At 38.8% G+C, this 23737-nt stretch overlaps 1 protein-coding gene across 1 annotated transcript in view; it reads right to left on the reverse strand.

Annotated features, from left to right (window-relative positions):
• Nucleotides 1-21895, reverse strand: part of FBXL2 (F-box and leucine rich repeat protein 2) — a 51339-nt gene extending 29444 nt beyond the window's left edge. Inside the window, exons 1-2 of the mRNA XM_036378784.1 lie at nt 21797-21895; nt 7939-8000 (exon numbers count right to left, since the gene is read on the reverse strand). Coding sequence (XP_036234677.1) covers nt 7939-8000; nt 21797-21799 — 65 coding nt within the window. The 5' untranslated portion in view covers nt 21800-21895. The remainder of the gene's footprint in view (nt 1-7938; nt 8001-21796) is intronic.
• Between the last annotated feature and the right edge of the window lie 1842 nt (nt 21896-23737).

Raw genomic sequence — 23737 nt, forward strand, 5'->3', positions numbered from 1 at the left:
AGATTTTATTTTTATGAAGTGATTTTATGAAGTACAAATTTGGCAACTATAACACATCTTACTAAATAAAAGCAGTCAGCCTAATCATTAGTTCATAGTGGTTTAAATTGCAGCCCACAGTCCTAATACAACTCACTGGCCGTTCCAACTATCCTACAGTCTCTCTTTTCTCAGGAGTGAAGGGATTATAATCTGGGCACCAAACAGCCAAAAATCCACCATACCCACCCTGCACATTAGTGTCTAGCTAGAGAAGTGGATAACTAACATGATGCACTGCCGACATGCAGCTTAGGGACACTCCATAAACCACAGATTTATGTGCTTTGGTTAGTTGCTGGAGTAGGATTCAGCAGATCTGATCCAAACTGTAGCTCTGCTACTGGCCTGGAGGATGACCTTTAACAAAAGACTTCTCTTCCTGATGTCTGTGTTTGCATCATGAAAACACAGATAATAATGTTCACCTCTCCTGTAAGTACTTCATGAATTACAGACCAAAAAGTCTCAGGTATTTTTATGTATGGCTTTCTATTTAAACTGTCTAGTATCAATATTGAAGAATTTATTTTTCTTTTTAGAAAGCAAGAGTATCTTTTGACTGCCTTTTTGTTCTTTGATGGCACTTTTCACATGGAAATGAGGGAGAACATTTCCCCCTCTGCCTCCATATAAAAAGCAGCCTTCCTTATATCACTAATATTTCTGAACATTTAGTCCTGATAATGAACAAATTAAGAGACTGAGTTTAAATAAACTCCAGTTTCAAGGTAAATAAAGCCCTACACTGAATTAAGTCATCACTAAATATGAGATTCCAAAGAGAGGTTTAGTAACAAATAAAATAAAAAAATGAAACAAAATAAATGGTAAAGTACAATTCCAAAGGTTGTGAAAATCACTGCTATACTCCTTCCAGCTGTTACTCCTCCTTCAAATACTTCTTTACTTTTGTTTTTTTTTGTTCCAGTGTGACTAATCCTTTATCACAAGCATCTTCTTACTGAGAGATAATACTTGTAACTTGAACCAAGTAAAGCTAAAGCACTCCATTTATAAGGAAGCCTCAAGCAGAAACATTATAGAAAATATTTGCTTTTCGAAATTCACAAATTTTACTTAGCACCTTGACACAATAAAAGCCCACTTCCATTTCCATACCTCCTCTTCCTCATTAACACAGTATACAAGAGCACTAGTGTGAAATTTTCTGCATCTGTTCTTCAAGCCTCTCACTCACATTTTTAAAGGAATTCCATCTGAAATATCGCTGCCCAAAACATTCCTTGTTGAACTTACACTGGCACTTGTTTGTGAACAAAACCAAATCACTTAAAAATACTAAATAGAGGATGGCAGCTACCTACTCCAATTTCAAACTGGATCGTTCATATAATCATTCGCAAATGTTTAGCATCTTATACAAAGAAGGCAGAAAATGCATACAAAGTGCCGACTGGTGAGGCAAAGAATTGAAAAATATCAACTTGCATCTGGAACTGATCTTGGTAAGAATTTCATAAGCAGACAAACAATGCATGTAGCAATGTAAAAAAAAAAGGTCAACATGAGACCTTCTCCACATTCTGAAGGGGGTATACTGACCACCAAGCATTGATTCAGCCTTCAGTTTCTTCAGGCAGAGCCCAAGTTCTGTCCTGAACATGAGATAAGTCACTGGGAAGTTTTAAAACACTATCCCTCTTCAGAATAAAAGGAAATTTTTCTTTAAAAAGCTGATTAATGAGAAAATTGCAACTTACTGCATTGTCTGCGTGTATTTGAAATTAGATACACTACCTTGAAGTCTGAAGAAACAGAGAAACTAAACAACTATACATTGTAACATTACATAAATCATGTTATAACAAAAATAGCATTGATAATGTGATATTATTTTTTAAATTGCTGCCAAACCACATATGGATTCTGAAAGAACCCTGTATATCTTATATAGTCCTAAAATAATTATAATTCTGTTGTTTTTCTAGCTAAAGATCAAAATATTTAACTAATTTCCAAAGGCTTTATCTTGTCCATGACCTGTGCCTGTGGCTCATTCAGATCATTTACTCATTTTAATTTCTGATCACTTTTTGGGAGGTAAGGACCACTGGAAATGAATATATGACTCCACAGAAGTGAGTCAGGATTTGCTATTATGCTGTCATCTGTTGCATTGTTCCTGCTTGACTCTTGTCAGTGTTAGTCTCCACATTTCTAGTTAGCAAATATTTAAAGGATACTCACACCATATTGAATAGTGTGAATTAGTGCTGCTCTGCACTAATTCTTTGGACAGATGTACTTCAGGCATGTTAAATTAAAAGACTTAATGAAAATTACTTGTTATGAGGCAATATTAGAATTTGCTTTACAAAACCCATAGATTTGTGAAAATATACAGAAAAGAAGTCTTACTTTCATAAGAAATATAATCCCTTCAGTTTATAATCTGTGAATAGTTTATATACTTGTATCAATTTGGCTCTTTCTAATTCTAAGCAGTTTAACTGCAATTGTTTGGCAGACTACTATAGAGGAGTTTGAAGACTTGCAAAACACTCTAAAATCAAAATAAAAGATTGCATGTGCATTATAAAACTGGAATGTTTCCCTGAGACTGTCAAACACTAAGCAGCAATCTCAGCTATTCAGGGTGAAATATTTCCCTATTTAATTATACAGATACTTGTAGTGGGGAAAATGAATCATGTCTGAGATGACAGATTGTTTTTTCCTTTCCCCTTCAAAACACATATATTGTTTTTCTGCTTACAAAATTCTTACCAACCAAGAACTGCTCCAGACAAAAGGTTTATATTTTTCAGTTCTTTGACTCACTAGTCAGTACTTGGTATGCTAAGATACAGCAGCCAAACTTTACAGCAATTGTGGGCCATCCAAGTACCTCCAGGACCTAGCTAAGAAATACCCATGACATCACGACAATTTCTTATTGTAGCCTTTGCTGTATTTCTTTTCTATTTCCCTCACAGTTAAGCACACAGATGGTAAAGCATCACTTCAAATATATCAAATACTATGTTTGACTTCACCAGTTTTAAGCTTTTGGTAACTTTTTCTCTACAGCAATGAACACACTCAAAGCTCAGCCAAAAGCAGCATGCAGTAATAAAAACAAAAAATAGAAACATGAAAACTTTATTATAATGAAAAACTTTATCAAAACTTTATTACATGAAAACTTCAACTCTTAAGCTGCATATTATTGCCTACAAGAAGTGCTGCTGCTGGAATGCCACTCCGGGGTTCCTCTCCTAATTTCAGTCCCAAAACTTTACTTATCCTCTTCTAAATCTGATTGACCACTCAAATTTTGAGACTGATAGCAAAGATCTACTCTTAAGTACATGCACTCAAAAAGTATGGTTTACAACAGCACTCACAATAGTTTCTATATTTGAGGTACAATTTATGAAGTTGGTACTTTGTAGGCGGAGAGGAACTGAAAATGGTTTAAGCAGCTGAGAGGGACAAACATCTCTGTTCCTTAAGCTTACTACTTTTGTAAAAAAACTTACAGTTTTCACAGAGCATTAGCAGGTAAAATACAAATTAACAAATGTTCCTCATCTTTCTACATGCCAAAAGAACTGGCTGTATCTGCCTTTTCAAAAGTGCTTGGTTACTTTTTATCAAGCCAAAAAAAATCAGGACATTCTAAAATTAATTACATACACTTCATTTTTTTGGTTTCAATTTATTTTCAAATGCACACTGTAACTGTAATAATCCATTGTTTTAGGGTTTTTCCCCAGCAAGTAAAAAAAAAAAAAGAGCCACTTTAAGGCAGTGAGATCTTACTAGGAAAGTTACTACTAAAACTGTATTAGCCTGACTTGATTTCTCATTCTTCTGATGACAGGTAAGTGTTTATGAATTTCAGACACCAATTCAATTCCACATTGAATGACCTGTATATTCAATTGATGCTTTCTCATAAACACACAAAAAAAAGCTACTACAATAATCCAAAAACTGTTTCAATTGCACAATTTATAATACCATCACACAATTCTTAAACATCATACAAATGAGCATTTATTTAACCTTTTACTCTTGCAATATGTAACAGTAGAGGGGAATGAGCATTCCTTGCCAACTGGCAAACTAATAGCACTTCAACAGCTAACAGGGGTGATAATTTTTCCTTTAGCCTGAATACTCCAAAAAAAATTTTTAGAAGCAGACTATTTCTTTCACAGGTAAAAATATACTCCAATATTACAAATAAAAATGAATGTCCATAAACCAGAAAAAGTTACACATTAAATACCTCCCTTTCTCCAGTCCAGCTATACCACCAACCTCAAAGTATAACTGGCCCCTCCAAACAAGGGTCTTCTTCAAAAGCACCACTGTCCATATTAATCAGATAACCTCTTCCTCCTCTGCCCAGTTATCTGAGTCTGCTTGAGAAAGAACAAATAATCTCTCATTTCTAATCCTTTCAAACAAGTTTTATGCTTGGGAAGTTCGGGGTCTCAACCATTTACTTAGAAGCATACTAGATACTCCACAGAAAATGTGCAACGGACATGACACTGGCTTGAAAACCTTCCAATATAATTCTGGTTGTTACATTAGTAATTGCAATCATAATATTAAAAGTGGTGGTGATGATGATGATGATGAACTGCAGTAAAAGACCAAGGGATAACTTTGTTCAACTTTAGAGTATGCAAGTATAGCAACACTATTCTATGAATAAATTTCAAAGTGGTTTTATTTTTTAAGTCTACCATCAGGAAAAAGTTTTTCAATTTTAGAGGAAAAAGTTGGACTGACTGCTTGTTATAGCCAGATTACATAAATTTAAATACTTCATGCAAATGAGAACAAGACCAATTCTGGAAATAGAAGAAATTGTGTTTACATTTAATTTCCAGGTATTTGTAACAAGATATTAATCACATTTTTTCCACAAGTCCAATAGGGTTTTTTTAAAAGTGGGCTGCAATGCTAACAGTTTTCATACATATCTGATACAAGCAAGAAGCAAACTAAGTACATTTGATGACACTTTCAGTGGTATTTACTGTTCAGTTCCAGCTCTCTGAGCAAAATGTTTCCACTGCAACTGGTTTACTCTCCTTTTAATTAAAAGGTAGACTGCAGAGCTAATAAAGGAAAAACAATTAGAATATTAATTACACCCAGTGCAGCAATATTTAAGCTCTCCTGTCATTGTCTTGCCATAGGGCAAGGCAATTTTAAAACATGTTGCAGCATGAACAGATAGTGTTTCAGGAGTCCAAAGGCATTCAGACTCAGGCTTACAACAGCCTTTAAGTGAAGGCTCATAAAACAAATTCCCCACTGATAAAGCTTTAGACAGGCAGGTCTGTGCCCTGAAACTTCCTTAGATATCCACATGCTGTGGGGATCAGAACCCAGATGCATAGATGCATGTCCCTCTTTCTGACATACTCTGCCATTGGCCTTGTGAGTTTGTCCCTGCAGCAGTCAATTTCAAAAGGAGATTTACAGAGCACCTCTCTCACACTTCCATTCCATTTCAAAACCCTGGTGATCAGCACAGTCTTGTGGGTATAATGAAACATGCACTTTATTTCTCTCTGGCAGAGCAGACCCATGAGATCATCATGGTCTTTATGGAGAAAGCTGACAGTCCCAGTTCAGTTTCTCAGATCATCAACTCTTCTAGCTACATCTGCAACACTGTTTTAGTAAATCACCATGCAATTGCAAAAAGGACGTTCGTGCACAAAAATAGATGGTTGGCTGAATCAGTTCCACGTACGCTTGGCCTGGGATATTTTATGTTCTTGTTTCAGCCCCACAAAGCCTTTCAACCATGCAAAAGGCTTCTTTAGACACTGCTGTAACAGTGTACAGGCAGGGATTAGCTGCACCACTTCCTCAAATCCAAGATAAGCCTCAAGTTGCTTTGTACAAAGCTAACTTGAATATAAGAACAAACAGCTAAGCCACTGGTAGAGTCTAATTACTTGGACTTGTTTGTTTGGATTTTATTCCTGCTGAATTCTTTAAAATCAAAGAATCACAGAATGGGTCAGGTTAAAAAGGAAACACAGAGGGTCATGCAGTCCAACCTCCCTGTTCAAGCAGGGTCATCCTGGCACACATGGTACAGGATTGCATTCAGATGGTTCTTGAATATCCCCATTGAGGGAGACTCCAGCACCTCTCTGGGCAATCTGTTCCAGTGCACGGCCACCCACACAGTAAAGAAGTTCTTCCTCACATTCAAGTGGAACTTCCTGTGTCCCAGTTTATACCTGTTGCCTCTTGTTCTATTGCTAGGCACCACTGAGAAGTACCTGGCTCCATCCTCTTGGCATCCTCCTTTCAGGTACAGATAAACATTGACAAGGGCTCCTCTCAGTCATCTCTTCTTGATGCTGAACAGGCCCAACTCCCTCAGCCTCTCTCTTAGGAAAGATGCTCCAAAAGAGATCCTTACTATCACAGTACATTATACTTTTCATTACCTAAACCATATAAACAAATTATAGTCAATTACATAAATGAGATACTTAGCATCCATAACAGTGAAAAGGCCAGTAATTTCCATAATTATTGGGGAGTCCTAATGCTTGAAAACAAGTGCTTGCGGATCATGATTTTTAGCTAAGGAGGCAGCATCCTACACTGACATTTATCTTGTGGCTCATGTGTGACATTGAGTTCAACAAAGCAAAAGATATGAGAATTCCTGTTCAGGGCATCCTTCAGTGACTGTCTCTTTTACTCACATTTTCTAAACAGTTCCAAGAGTCTAATTAGTCTGCCAGCACATGGAATATATCTCAACAAAAATGAAAAGCCTTTTAAAATTCAACTCCTTTAACAACAGACTGCTTTTTAAATATCATTGAGAGAGAGCACTGTGATAGTCACAATGATTTTAGGAGTATTTTCTTTGAGCACAAGATGCAAAATACCATTGAGATATTCTTCCACTTCAAATCGGAATGAAGCAGTGACATACACACAAGCTGACCCAAACACCTCTTCAGTATATTAAGATATAAATCATCAACTCAATTTTAATAACCCCACTACTAAAAACTGTAATTGCACCATCATAACCAAACATTTTTTTTTCTTTTTTTTTCTTTCACCTTAAGGATTAGTCTGTAACAAATCCTCTCTGTAGGTACAGAAGACATTGCTGACCTGGTTCAGTTCCAGCTCTGCAGTGGCCACATCCAACCAAGCAATAGCTCCACATTTGGCAGTTGGTTTATTCTATGCTTTAAATCAACTTTCAACCATATAAGAACATGAAGACATCCACCAGTCATGGGCTAAACTTACTGATCTTGGTGTTCTAGGTAACTTTTGCAAAGATGATCTACTCACATACCAGCAAGCTGATAAAATTTATGAGTAATCCAATGACTACAATAAGAAAGATCCCTCCATTGGTTCTGTCTTATACAACACAGACTGGCAGTAATGGTGATAGATAGAGATTTTCACTTTATTATTTAGATAGAGCGGTGACTTTTTTGGAAGCTCTGCCATTGAATTTGTATTTTATTTTGTTATAAGTAATAAAGTTCATGGCACAAAGAGTATGAACTATGTTAGAGAATTAGGCTCTTCAGACAGATATAAAACACTGAGACTGTGGAACAGCTGACTACTTGGTACACCAAAGTTTAATGGACATTTTATTTCACTTCTTTTTTTGACACGCAAGTCAAAAATCACAACTAAATGACATCTTCCATGGTACAGTATAACTTGAACACATTAAAACAAATCAAGGCAACAAGGTCAAGAATTCCAAGAACTAAATCAGGTGTGCTATTTATTTCAAGAGGATTTAGGAAAGAATGAATAGCACTTGATAGCCTGTAAAAGCCATAAGCAACATACAATCCTCAGGTTTTTACTCCTTAAAATGTTATGTACAATTACCTTAACAGAAGTTCTTTGGGTAGTTTTTTGTTAATAAGGGCTTCATCATTATTTGAGAAAACCTAGAAACAGAAAGAAAAAACACTATTTTAAAAATCAACAAGAAAAACATCTTTTGAAGAGGCTATTAACCTTCCACTTAGGTGCTTAATTCTCTTCAATTACTGTTAATATCAAGTTTTCAACATGTTAGTTGTCAATACTATAAAATTATTTCAATGTACAGAACAAAGCCACACCCCCATATAGACCTGCTCTTTAGTGCTAATTTAACCACACAGAAATTGCGGAGCAACTTAATAATTATGAAGCCAACACACTTACACTGCACAAAGAAGTATTTCAAGCAGTAGGGAAACTTCAAGCAAGACATGTACAAACACACAGTGGCTGCACAGTCCTAAAACTGTCCCATACAAAAAAACCCTAGACACTTCCCAGTTATTCAGGTCCCTCCCTTCACTGTCTACAGCGCAAATACTTTGGCCCAGGCATGTGAATATGGATAAAATATAACTATCTGTACATTTAAAGAATTTAGTGCCACAGATAGGACAGCAACTGCTATGTAACCAAAGCAAGCAGATCAAAAAATGCTACAAGAAAAACTGAAAATACCTCTCACCCAAACTTTATATAATTCATAATTATCCTAAGGGGGAAAATAAAGAGACTAAAAGAAAACACCCAAGGAAAAAAGCAGGCAATACTAAAGTTTTAGTCAACAGCTAAATAGAAAGACTAAAACAAAGATGTTGACCAGATTTACAACTTAGTCTAAATATTTAAATTTGAGAAATTTTACCACAGGAACACAAGCACTAAACAAAACAGAAGGTGAAATGGAATTTAAGGAACCATAGCAAAGACTGGAAGATGTCAAAGTCACAAGCAATCATTTCCTGTGTAAAGAGAAGAGCCTTAGGGAGTTCATTTGCTGTTCATAATACCAGAAACAAAAACTAGGAAGAAGGATCCAAAACAGATGAGTTTTCTGAACACTAAAAGGTAAACATGAAAATCACACAAAACATTAAAACAACTGGAAGAAATCTTCTCCCTTTATTAAGCATATGCTGTTCTTGACATCAGGATATTGTTGTTCATCCTACTATCCCCATACATTGAATACTTGGAAACCATTTGCTTTGCTTCTTGTTTAAAAAAAAGAAAAAAGAAAAAAGAAAAAAGAAAAAGAAAAAGAAAAAAGAAAAAAGAAAAAAGAAAAAAGGTCCATAAAAGTAAAGAAAGAAAAAAAAAAAGCTGAATATAAGCTTGGTTCTGTTTTCATAAAGGAAGGGAGACAGCAAAAATTACACACCTGGGAATTTTGAAAATATCTCCCCAAAAAATATTGTAAGATTTGAAAACTCGAACCTTCTTCTGGCTGCTCCCAAGAACCTTTTTTCTCTTCCAGTACATCCTAGATTGATTTTAAGTTTAACTGCATACTACTGTTTCAATTTTGACACAGATTTCTTCACCCACTACCTCTGTGCATGGCTATCCACACCTCTAAAGACAATAAAGCTGTCAACTTTCAGTAGGACTGACAAGTTTAATCAAGCTTCCTTTTCCAGCAACTGGAGCAGCACATTTATTCACAGACTGGATACTACAGATATTCAAAGCATAAAACAACCATGAACACATATTTCAATAGGACAATTCTAGCTCCTTCAGAGGAGAGGCGTTGGCTTTAAGCAGCTCCACATGGCTGACCATAGGCTCAGCTTTGCTCCGGTTGTTTTATATCCAATACCCATTGCTGCTGATACTTTCAGCCTTTAGGCTGAAATATACCATGTACATCAATGACATTTTTAGAACTGGTTGACTGCTTCTGACTTTGACAACTCACAGGTTTATGAATTATCCATGTATGCCATTTTTACATTATACACTACTCAAAATTTGCAGTTTGGGGCCTGAAAACAATAGCATATATTGGGATTTTTTTTTTTTTTTAAAGAAGGGACTGTATGCCTAATTGTGTTTACAGCAGAACTCATCCAGAAAAAAGGGGCATATATGCCATCCTCATAGAAGTTAGGATCACTAAACAGTCAAGTAAGGAAATATTCCTGTGCATTGTAGGTTAGCAACATAAATCACAGAAAAAGGATGTCACTTCCATGAGAGTATGCAAAGTCTGTGACAAAACAGACAAGTTAACTTACATCTCATTAATCCTAGTTGAGAATCTGAACATCCAGTATCACAAAACTAAAAATCCTCTTTTAATGTAAATTATTCCATAGCTGCAGATAATGCCTCAAAAGTTATATCATCTAGCAGACACATATATGCATAAGCATATATTTTTAAATAAAGCTACTTTGCAGAGTGCTACTAGTTTACATGTGTGCTGTCACTTTGCCTGTATAAAAAAATCTAACTATCCTTTTTTTTTGCACCACAGATTCTCGAGTACACAGTAACATGGAGATATATATATATATAATATATATATATACACATACATATATATATGTATATATATGCTCATTGTGTGAGGATAACACAGGATTTGAGTTAGTAAGGTATGAGGCAAGTTGCTCTAAAGACCTGAGCATGCATTATAGCTCTCTGTGTTAAATAGTATTTTCAACTACTCATCAACAGAAGTGAATTGGCTACAAATCACAGCACAGCAGTGATTATTGTCCCTCCGAAGCCAAGCTGAAAAGCTAACCTACAACCAAACCAGCAACTCTGAGGAAAAAAGCTTATAATCTTTATGTTTATGTAAGAATATTCTAAAGTTAAAGTTGGATGGACAAACTATTTTGAATACATGACAGCTTATCTGATCAATATGGTTCATTTAGGAATCCCAGCTAAAACTGGAAAAAGCACAGCTTTTCCTACATACTACAAGACATGTGTGACCTGCCCAGCCACACAAAGTACCACACCTGCTACACCAGCCACAGATGAGGCCACAAACACATTCAAAGGTGTTTTCCCTCAAATAGCAACTTTTGTGTGTTCTTGTACGTAGTAGCAGCAGTTCTCATATAATAATGTATTATTATTATGGAATAAGCACATCTAGAAAAATGGAAGTGTCTCTTTAAAGTACTCTTTTACTCTGTGAAAGTTCATCAGCGTCCAGAGCCATATTGCATTTGCATCTCAGAAAAAGAGAGAGGCTGCTTTAAAGGCCCCTCATTAAGTTTTCCCCCTAGCAGAGAGCAGACACAGGACAAATGGAGGAGTCATTTTCTAGATAAACATTTGTAACATGATTTCAAATGCATGCAAGCAAAGAAAGAAGACAGAAGGTGCAAATAACAATAAATTCATTGTTTGAATAGTTTCTGATTATTTAAAACTTCCATTACTGAAGCAAGAACCCTAGTACATTCATGTATTGTTATTTTTATTTTTTACTTAATTTTTATAACATAACCTCTATTTTTCTGTTTCTGTTTATTAAAAAAAAAAAAACTCACCAAAAACATTCCATTAAGGAAATGTCTGATCACTGTAACAATATTATAGTATTCTTGCCAAATATAATTCTTTTTCTTTACTTACAGATCATGCTGACAATGACATGCCCTCAGAATACCTGTACGCAGTAATCTAAAATAACAATTAAGAATACCCTGAAAGTAAAAAGAATATTTCTCTTCTCGTTGCTTTAGTATTTGGTAGCAAGTTTACTGTGTTAAAGCTAGGGTATCTCAAACTCTACAAAAGTATGGTTTTAACTGTATAAAATCCCCAAATACAACAGACAAATCTGTGCACAAGGTAAAAGGATGTGATTGAACATGTGTAATAAATGTTACTCCAAAATCAGTTTCAAATTTCCTGTAAACACAAGAAGAATTACAGAAGATCTCTACATTCTAAAAGAATTGCAGGAACAAATAACGCAAAACAAAATCCACAAGAGAAAACTGTAATTCCTTATTACTTGACTCTTGAGCCATTTCTTACATTCCTTAACTGACCTCTCTTGGTAATATCTTCATTGTACTTTTGGAAGATTGGTTATGAGCTAAAAGGGAGTATTTTCTTTAAAAATTACCTGAGAGCTTCTTACATTTAATTTCTTTAGCAACTACATTTTAAAAATTGCTTTATAATATAAACAAAGCACCCATTGTGTAAATCTGTGAAACCCAGAAAGGATAATTTCTCCATTTGAACTCCCTTTCCATATTATTAAACATACTAATTGCCACTAGTCCTAGAACATTACTTCTTGGTACACCACACTTAGCATGCCTCCATTGAAAGCACCACATTAATCTCTTCTGGTCTAGCAGCTAGTGATAAGGGTCTCCTGTTTTCAACAGAATTAATGGGATGAAGAAATCTTTTCTGATAGTTATTTCAAGATCAAAATAAGGTTATACTACTAATTTTGATGACAGTCCTTATATATATATATACTTAAGCATGCAATTTCAGTTGTCATTCAGTCTTCTATTGAAGAGGACTATTTTCTTAACAGATGAAACAGTTTTGGTAGCAGCTCATCCATTATGGCTCAGTTCCACTGAGATATTTATGTATCTAATTTCCACTGAAATCAGAGTAGATAAGGACTTTCAACCTGTCAACTTCTCAAATCAAAAGTTATTAAAAACCCAGACTCTCAAAAATAGCCTTGCTTAGTAGCATGCTAAAGGAATTATGGGCAAAAGTAGGTTTGGGGAAGATGAAGTGTGAAAGACTCTAAAGAGCATCAGCAAAAGGCATATATACTGAAAACAAGGCTGAAGTATTTATCAATTCAGGAATAAAACCAACATTGGGTCATTTTCACCAAAGGAGAAAATAGGATGGAATTAAATCCATATATTTCTGTCCCTTCTATAGTTGACAGAGCACACATGCTACTTAAATTGTAAATGCAGCCATATGTATAAAGCATCAAGTCTTTCAGGTTTTCATAGGCAAGAACAATTTTTATTAAGTATTATCCATGCAGTAATAGGCATGGTAAAACCAAATTTTAAAGGAAAATCCTGAGAAAATAAAATTCAAGTTTTATTCAGTACCTTGATACACAGATTTTTGTTGCCAAACAAAATCCAGCAGCTTGCTGCACATCTCTCCTCCTCTATTGAGACACCTAATTGTTGCCTGTGCAATTTTATTTTGCTGTGGTATTGAAAGCACCTGGTGCTATAGTGGTAGGAAAGCCACCAAATTGGCTTTGCTACCCAGAGCACCTCTCACAAGCAAACTAAAGTAATGAATGGCACCCTAAAAAGCTCTCTATTTAAATACACTACAAAAATGGAGGAGGAAGAAGAGGCAAAATAACCTTCCTTTACCATAAATTTCAGATTATGCCATGTTACACTCTAGCATAAGTGTATAAAATTCTCTAATGCTCAGGGAATTGCTGCTAGCTAGGGCTTCCTCCAGAAATGTACAATCAATGCATCAGACAGGCAGAACCATTTAACACCATGCAAGTGGTGGCAAAATGTATCCAGGCAACAAAAGGAGCGTTAGACAGGATATACATTGCCAACAGAACTGAAGGAAGTGATATTGAAGACACAACAGCTGATGACACAGGACTGCTGCTAAACTAGAACCCATGGTAAAGCTTTCTGTATAATCAATAAAAATTATAACACACCAAAATGAACCTTGAAATACAATCCCATCTTGAACCAAGCTTGTCTGCAGCACAGACAGACTGGCAAAATCTTTTGTTTCAACAAACAGATACTGTCTGCCCTCCAGGCTCTTGTTCCTATGCTCTAGCTGTTCACCCTGCTCTGGCTCAGGCTATGCCTTTGTGCATGTTAAAATTCAGCCTTCTTGGCCTGCTATGGTTGCTAACATTTTCTTCCCTTTGGACACACACTGCTAGAGCCTAGGGCATGGTCTTCAGTAGCCTTACAGCTTCCTCCTGGCTGCCAGATACCTCCTGGACCTTTTGTACTCGTCTTTCCTTGGGGTATTTTCTAATGTTGTGATGACAAATTGACTGAACAAAAGCAACACCCCACATCAGATACTTCTGTTCTTATTGTGCTGGTCATCTTAAAGAGTTAAGGCTGACGTTCAGAGAAGATCAAATGCACCCGAGCATATCTCTCTGTTCTTCCTTAATGTTTCCCAATGACCTAAGGCTGCTTATAAGCGCCATAATGCTTTTAAAATTTCCCCAGAATAAGTGCTGTTTAACATAATAAAACCTTCCAGGCAGAAGCAGCTGGCCACACTGCCCACTTTGCTGCTTGATTCTCTTCCAGAAAAGCCATCTTTCCTGTTTTGCCAGCACTGGTATTCATACCACATCATTCACATTTTACTGGAGGGCATCAGCCTGGCTCCCAAGGCCCTGTTCTTACTGGGTGACAGAACAAGGTCACTTGTGAACCTCAGAGTTGAAGTCCACAGCTGCACAACTCTACCTCAAGGCTTCTGGTTGCTCCAACTCGAGTGCTTCTCAGTGCAGAGTGGGAGGTGCTTGGAGCTTGCCTTTCCTGCTGCCTCGAGCACACCAGCCCATTGTTTGTTGCTCAAACAGCTCTCAACACCCTTTCCTGTGTGTTTTTCTCAAGGGCAGTCACCTATTGCCAACAACATATTTGGAAATCACTGCTCAAGCCTTTTAGAGAGTACAGCTTCATTCCTGCAAGCAGCCAGGGTATTAAGGTCTAACAGGTTAACCTGACCTGCTGAGATGCCCATACCCTAATGCAAGACTCACCCTCTCCTACTAAGTCACCAAGGAGACAGCAATCCTCTGACTCCACTGGGACAGCTCCTATTTTTGCTGGTTAGAAAGGGGAAATCCAATGGTTTGCAGATTAGTGATTGACCTAATTACTTGAAGGCCTAAAATTCAGTTGAAAGATAACATTTTATCAATACTTACTATCATGTAGCTGGTGTTTGGTAGCCAGCATGGCAGAAAACATTATGTTCAATCCAATACCTCACTAAAAGAAAGAGGCATTAGACTTTATTGGCAAAAAAGGTTTGCAAGCTCTGCTTTCCCTACACTACTGTGAGATAGGAGCTACATGGAAGACTTAATCCTTCATTCAGGTGCACCCAGCTCATATTTGTCTTTCAAGACACTTAGTTCTAACCATTACCAGAGATGGCAGAATAAACCTAAACCACATAGGAAAATAAACTACTCCTTACCTAATCTTCCATGACTAGAGACTAGTTCAGATCAGGAAAGAAAAATAAATAAAATAAAAAATCCAACAACTACCACACAAACACTAAGAAATTTGGAAGAGCTGTTTATTGTATCCCCGTATATTCTTTGAACATATGCAGAGAGACAGCTGAAAAAACAGGTTTGACAAAGTTTTATCCTCATCATCTGTTAGTCATACACTGATTGGCAAATCTTTCTTTCAATTTGCTTTCTCTTAAAAAAAATAATGACTGAACATTTCCTTTTTCAGATAATTATCCATTACTTGTCTTTTAAGATTATACCCTTCCAAACAGTACATGATGATGCATTTAGACATCATTCCTAAAAAAATAAATTAAAATAAAGCATTTAATTAGCAGTCCAATGTATAAAGTACCTTGAAGTGGAATATGGGGAAACCCATATCATCATCTTTATGGGCTTGGAAAGCAACAGACCCATTAATTAATAGGAGAATGGCAGAAAATTAAAATCAGATGGACGAATTAGTTGTTGCCTGTAACCCATCACAAGGGTAAAAAGTAGCCCCTCACAACCTTGATTATACATCACACAGATTCTGTATTTCTTGACCAGGGTAAATGACAAATCCCTCTTTAAGCATCAAGCAGAGTCTCAAATGGAATTTGTAAAAGCCTAAGTTTGAAACACCTGAGAGATTCTTTTCTTTGACCATTCAAGTAACTTTGAGACTCTAACAAAAAATACTGGTGAAGATTCTAAGGTAGTTTCCATCACAACATCCTCAAGGACTGTGTGCTCAAATGAATAATTGTGTAATCACAAAAATAATCCAGCTGGTGTCACGCCATTTTGTAGAATCATGCTATAAATACACGTTCTCAAAGGCATTCAGAACATGATATATTCCTCAACAAAATCAGTCCAAGAGAAAAGTGTCCAGTCATTTCAATGTAGCAACATTTGCCTAGGGACAGCCATGTCGTTTCAGCTATCCAAATTTAATCCACATCACAGATTCAGAGCCCTTAGGAGAATACCTATCAAAACTTCTCTGAATCCCCACTTCTACATATAGCTGTTTTTATTGACATACATATGGCTAAGTTTTATTCCCAGTCTTCAATATCAGCACACAAACTAACAGGCTGATGGCACGACAACAGAGACCTGAACTCCTCCTGGAGTGTTCACACGGAGATTCTTCTGCAAGTCCATTTCCCCAGGAGTTTGCACCATTCTAATCTGAACTGACAGAGTCCTCCCTCCAGTCATGCAATCCCATATCCAGATAGGCGATTCTGCTCATTGCACTTAGCTCAAACTGTAAATGAAATCACAGCTTAAGTACTGACTGCATGGTTGAAGCTGTCAGAACCCTTGTTCTAAGCACCTGTGGAACAGAAATTTTGAGTACGAGTCCTCCCCCTCCACAACTGCTCTTCAAAAAGACATTTGACACACAAAAAGTATGGCTTATTACGGAAATGGCTCTACAGTTTGTACAAAGCCATTTCAAAGCTGTGCTTGATCTGCCTCATAAACACCATGCCAGAACTGAGGTTTATCCTAGTACTGAGTATGAAATCTTTACTATGAAGGGCAAATCTTCTCTGCAAGGCAAATCTCCCTAAAAAATGAACAAGAAAGAAACAAGAAAAAAATCTGCTTTGTGGCTACATATGCCATATATGTAGTGCATAATTAATAAAAGCTGCCATACATGAAATGCATTATTAATAAAAGTTTTCAATTATAAAAGACAAAACTAGATACCACTTCATGATTACAAGCAGTAATTACACTTGACTTCAAAGGAAATAGCATCATAGTAGCATTTCCAAAACATCTTTTTCAAACTGTTTCAAGAAAGGTAATAGGTTGAGATTTAGAAGAGAAACTGGAGATTCAGTATTTTCCAAAATTTACGTTTCTGCAGAAATAAAATTATCTTGATACATTTGTTTCAGATGTAGTTTTGAAAATAGTCTATAATCAGCAAGCACACTTAGACATTTGCCCCTTAATATTTATATAACTACCATGTAACATCAAGCTATGATATGGAAATGCCTTTGCTCTGTGAAGCTCTGACCTCAATTTCAACCTCTGAAGACTGACAAACTTGACATACTGGTAGAGTTTCACATTTATGCAGATTTGATTATGTCCTTGTCTCCTTGATTTAAATTTACAGAATATACTGGGTAACCAGCTGAACAGCAATCAAATCCAATGAAAGCCAAATTTACTGTTTCCTTCTGCCTACCAAGGAGAACATAGGAAAACAATGGAATAGAAAAAGAAGAGTGTAACAAGAATTAAGGTAAATATTTTGAGTGCTGCAGCTTGATACCAAATATTGAGTACTTTCTTGTGGGCTACACAGCAGGAGTTCATAGCTCCAAGCAGTCAAAAATGTGCAAGTCCAGAAAAGGGCAAATTTCAAGTCCTCCTCTAGCAGTGGCTCCTCCAATGCAAAGATAAAAAGCCAGGGGGAATCCCTCAAGAAATTGGCTGTAGTTGATTTTGTCAGCTGAGGCGCCCTTGTGTCAACTATTGCTGCATTTTCATTACCTCCCAGTACCCAACAGAAATTATTTACTCCATTTAAACATTTAAATTCATGCTGTAGTTTTGTTTGGATGAGTTTTGTTCTGTTTTGGTTTGGGTGGGTGGGAGCAGATGCATAAGAGGGAGGTCATTTGAGACAGCAAAAATTAAGCATTTACAGATCCTGTGCTTACTTTTCCTTGACCAGGTACATAAAAAAATCCCTCTATAAGTATCAAACAGTCAAATGTAAATTGCAAAAGCCAAAAAGCAAAAACACCTGAGAAAGATACTTTCCATTGACCACTCAGGTAACTTTGAGACTCTACTGAGACATACTGAAAAAGAATCTAAGGCAGCTTCCACCAGAAAATGATTCACAGGGACTACAGCTGCTTAAGAATTAATTTTGTCACAAAAATAATCCATTTGGTTTCACACAGTGCTGTAGAATCACACTATATACACAGATTTTCAGACATTCAGAATACAGCAAATTTTTTTGAAAAATTAGGCTGAGAAAAATGTTTGATCTTTACAAACCATTTGTTCTCAAGAACAACTAGTTTAAGCTTTGAGAGATATGCAAGTCATTTATTGATCCTGAAAAAAATGGAATTGACAGAGGAGATACCAGTATATAGAGAATTTTAAGTTCATCATTATACACTTTTAATGCCTCATGTATACGTTTTTCTGCATTTTTAAGAATGCAAATCTGCTTATCACCATATAGAATTTACTCTTTTTACAACCTTCCTTCTCAGAAGCTTTACAAAGAATGAAAATGTCCCACTCTGCATTAAAAGTTCAAGTGGGAAAGTTGTTTTGTAGAAGCTCAGGGGAACAGCTGGACTCAAGCTCCATCACATTCACATCAAGTATGATGAAAAATTTTAACAGTTCTTGCATTGTCCTAAAACACATGGAGGGGTTAAAACAAACCAAACCAATCCAAACAAACCCAAACCCACAAACAAACAAAAAAAAAAAAAAAAAAAAGGAAAAGGCAGAACTCTATGGAGAATATGGATCACCTTGCTAAAAAGATTATTAGAAAGAATGAAAGTGGATGCTGTGGCTATTGTCTAAACTAGCTTGAGGGAGAATTCCTTGGTGTCACAATTTCATCTGGTTTTGTCCTACTTAGCATATCCCACTTATGTGCATTTCTAATTCAGTAGAAAGACTAGCAGAATTGCCAGTTGATAACAATTTACATTAAATTAATGCAGTTATTCTGACTTCTAAATGATGAGACAGCTGAAGTACTGTCAATGTGTAGCCTTCTGCTGGGATTCAGATCAATATTGTCCCAGTGCCAAGACTAGTACTACTTTTCTACACCTACCTAAAAATAGTTGCCATGCTTCACAGAAAACCTGACTTTTATTAGCAATTTTCCACATCTGCTAGCCCCATGTTATCCCTCATTTTAACTAGGATGACCAAATATTCCAGTCTGTTGTAAAATAAGCAAGCAGTAAGCTAATAGTCCTTCTGATTTTTAGGAACATTGATATTCCCTGTACTAAAAGGTGTCTGGTGTTAATTGCTCAAAATTAATTCTATGAAGCTATGAAGAATTAAGAAGGAAAGAACAATTTGAATAGGACTAGCACTGTAAGACAGGAAAATTTGAATTACAAGCATGCATTGAATAAAATACTTGAAAATTTTTAAAATAATACCAAAAATGGTGGTTAACAGCTTCACAGCTGTCAAGTGCAACTAAGAAGCTGCCCAATACAAGAATCTGCAGAGCAGATGGTATAATTTCTGAGATTTCCCCTGTGCAATTACAGCACCAATGCTGTTTTGCAGTATGTCTGCTGAGTTTAGACTGCTAAAGGGATCTCATTGGGAATGTCAAAACGGACCCCAAAGAAAACCTCCATGCCTGGAATTTAGTAAATGGAAAATATTTACTTACAGAAAAATAGAATTATTAAGAATGAAAAACATCTCCAAGATTGAGTCCAGCCTCTGTCCAAATACCTCCATATGGTCAATGAAACCATAGCTCTAAGTGCCACAGTAGTTTCCTGAACATCTCCATGGATGTTAAGCATTCCAATGCTTAACAACTCTTCCAGTGAAGAAATTTTACCGTATGTCCAACCTGAGTCTCCCCTGGTTCAGTTTACAAACATTTGGTTAGTTGTTTTTCAGTCTGTAATCTATCTTAAATTTAGAAGATGAGAGAAATCCATTTTCTTGACCTGACTTAAGATACTACATCTTCTCTGATGGAATATCAATATGAAGAACATGTCACTGAGTCACATCACAATCACTCCACCATGCTACGCCATCCACAGTCTCATTCATGGAGGTTTACTCCTCCTTGTAGCAACAGGTACATCCTAAGACCTTTGCAAAGCAAATCCAAACTGATTCTACACAGAAGAATACTGCAATCATGCACAGCCTATCCATATTTTTATTCCACCTCACATTTTAGTTTTCAAGGTTGCTTTGTTTGGGTTCAGAACATGCAGGCTAAAATTGGGAAGGAACAGAAGGCAATGTGCAGGGGAAGAAAGAGAGAGTGCATGAACAAGCCTTCATGTAAAGGACAAAAAGTTGCAACACCACAGGAATACAGTTCTTCCCTTTGTGAGGCTGAGCGCTCCCTCCGCCTCCCCAGAACCTGATCCAGAAAACCTACTAGCACTACACACACGGAAATATACACATGAAGTGACTGCCTTAAAATACTGTGTACTTCCTCATGTGGGAAAGGCCAGCAACTGTGCCTTCCTGCTGCATCTATTGTCGTAACTATCACTGCGAAGCAGTAAGGCATCAGACAATTAAGTTGTAATTGAAAACAGGGCTCAAACCAATCATCTTTCCAAACATGCTGTGCCTGTCCCTACACACTGCCCCTTACGTGCCTTGTCATCTTCCTTTCACAAACATCTGATGCATCTCTGCCCTGCCACTCGTGGCACACACAAACTGTGTCACATCCCCACAGAGCAAACCACAGCCACTCTTCCTCCTACGCTGCAACCCTCCTCACACATGGGCTCCGTGTCGTGCCGTCCCCACATACAGGTGAAACAAACCTTGTGCCCGCCACGCTCGCCCCACAAGTCTATTATAAATGCATCCATGCACACACATCACAACATCACAGCCACACACGCTCACACACCCAAGCCACTGCTGCTCTGTACACACAAATACCATACCCTGTATCTGCTACGTACGTACAGGACTACGGATAATCCTTGCCCCACCCATAGCATACGTGCCTTTAAAAATATCCACAGATTATGCCACACCCAATATTCACTATATATACACACAGGAACAAGCCCGTACCAGACAGCAGCAGGCAGACACAGCTACATAGATACGGTGCCATGTCATGGCCCTGCACACAATGTCACATCTCTGCTACAACACAAACACACCATACCCGAAGCACAAATCACAGCAAATACACACAGAGGCACAGCATTACGCTCATTGTGTATCTGCTATGTGCACACATCCCAGGCCACACCCTGACTCACGGCACATGCATAAGGATACAGCACAGCGCCCAAACCCAGCATCCCGCGCATCCACACGGTGACACCCCATCCCTGCCCTGCGCACCGACACACACCCTGGCTTTTCCTCTCGACTTTATAAGGGGAACGACACACCTTCATCATTCCCCGGCCGCCGTACACACCCATATAAACACACCATATAAACACACCATCCCTCCCGTGTTATCCAGGCGGACAACACACCTGACTCGCGTCACACGCCAGCCAGAGCCCTGCCATGGCTGCTCCGGCGCTACACGGGAGGAGGAGGCGGCAAGGCGCCCGTCACATCTCACCCGAGACACGCAGGCATGTGCTACAGCGAGGGGTAGCGCGGCCCCACCTGCTCCGGGCAGGCACGCAGACGGACAGAGGGGCAGACAGACAGAGGGGCAGACAGACACTCTCCTTTCTCTTCGTCTACAGCGCGGGTGGGCGCAGCCCCGAGCCGGGCCGCACGCCCAGCCCCGCATCCGCGCCCCGCGCTCCCCCGCCCGCCACCCTCGCCTCGGGCTGAGCCGGCCGGCCCCGGGGCCGCTCCGCACGGCCCGGCCGGCACCCGCTGCCCGCCCCGGGCGGCCGGGCCAGCCCGCTGCGGCGGGGCGGCGGGGCCGTGTCGCGGGCTCCTCACCATGGCAGAGGCGCGGCGGCGGCGATCCCGGTTGTCCCGGCGACGAGGAGCCCCGAGGAGGGCACCAGGTGCCCCCGCCGCCGCCGCTGCCGCCGGAGCCGGGGCGGGGCCGCCGCGCGCCCGCGTGACCGGCACCGCCCCTGCGCTGTGGGGCCGGCCCGCCCCGCGCCGCCTCCCGGGGGAAGGCGCCGGCGGCCCTGAGGGGGCGGCCCTGAGGGAGCGGCCGTGAGGGCGGCAGAGGGCCGGGGCGCTGCCCGCCCTCCCTCCCGGGGCTCTGCGAGGTGCTGCCAGTGTTGCCAGGTGTGGCTGCGCCCTGCGCCGCCCGTCTGCAGCCTGGATTTGTATTGGGCACAGTGATCTCCTGGAGACACACCGGAGACACAGAATCGTGGAATCGTCAAGGCTGGAAGGGACCTTAAAGATGATCAGGTCCAACCATCAACCCAGCGCTACCACTGGAACCCCTGAACCGCTAAACCACCTTACCCAGCGCCAGATCCAGACACCTCTTAGATACCTCCAGGGATGGGGACTCCACCACCTCCCTGTGCAGCCTATTCCAATGCCTGACCACACTAAGTGGATTTTTTATTTCTAATGTCTAGTCTAAATCTCCCTGGTCTCAGCTTCAGGCCATGACATCTGGTCGTCTCACTGCAAGGAGGTAGAAGAAGCCAGCTACCACCTGGGTACAACCTCCTCTCAGGTAGTCGAGAGCGACGAAAAGTTCAGCCCGAGATGCTGCCGTGGGGGCTGCAACTTGCAACCACGGCTGTAGATGACAGGGGGACGATAACATCCGAAATCGCTACGGAAAAATCCACAAAAGCCGGCCTGTCAGCCAGCCAAGAGTTTTCAGGCAATGCGTGCTGTCAGTAAGAGCACGGCTTGCTTCTGCAAACACTCTCTGCGTAAAACCTCTGTCAAAGCCAAACACAACATTGTTAGTAGCGCACTTACGGGTCACATCTGTTCAGCAGTCACAATACCCCATGCAAAAGTGAGGAGATGGGAAAAATCGTGAGGAAAAAATTGCCCCAGCAGGTATTGTTTTCTGTTGATTCAGTCCTACAGGCTTCTAAGAATCAAAAGTGGTCGTTGCAGAGGAACAGGAGTTTGCTCTTTGGAACGAGCTGCCTTCATTCCTTTAAGGAATGAAACATTCTGGTTTGATTAACAGTAAAAAATAGTTTCTTATGAAAGTGTCCTTTCTCAGAACCCGCACGGAAATAGTTGGTACATGCACATATCATTTGTTGGCACATCTTTGAATCTGCTGTCTTCTACTCTCCAGATTTTGGAGAATGACCCGGTTGATACAGCTGATCTGGTTTGTATAGTAGGGAAGAAAGCCTCAGAAATGTGAAATATGTATAAACAATTTAGACATGTTCAGCTGAATTGCAGAAGGCCCAGACTAGCAGTTTCTAAATTCTATCGATTCACATTTAGAAAAAGGAAAAGATTACTGCCCCATTGTGATACTTTTTTTTTTTAAATTTTATTTCATATGGCAAATATCTGGACTGTATTGTAAGGATAGTGACAAATTTCCCTATCACTACAGTAACAATAAAGAAATCTAGGGAATTAGAATGAATTATAGTTGCAGCAACCTGAAGGAAAAAAATGATCTTATTTTGCAAGAAGAAGGGGCATTACAAAACATCCACCATCTTTGATGATGAGGAATCCAGTATAATTAGCTAAAATTGGATGTGTTTTTGCAAGAGATGCAAGACAGGAGGCAAATATGTGAGCAGCCTCTCCATTGCCTCAATCAGTTCTCATTTGATTGAAAACTGTCAGAAGGAGTGAATTGTTGCAAAATAGGTTTGAATCAGTATTTTATGTATTAAAAAAGACTATATGAAAAAAGGTGTCTTGTTTCATCCCACAAGAAGGAACAGACAGCCATACATTTGCCACCTATGGATATAT

The sequence above is a fragment of the Molothrus ater genome, chromosome 1, assembly GCF_012460135.2.
Source record: "Molothrus ater isolate BHLD 08-10-18 breed brown headed cowbird chromosome 1, BPBGC_Mater_1.1, whole genome shotgun sequence".
Classification (NCBI taxonomy): domain Eukaryota; kingdom Metazoa; phylum Chordata; class Aves; order Passeriformes; family Icteridae; genus Molothrus; species Molothrus ater.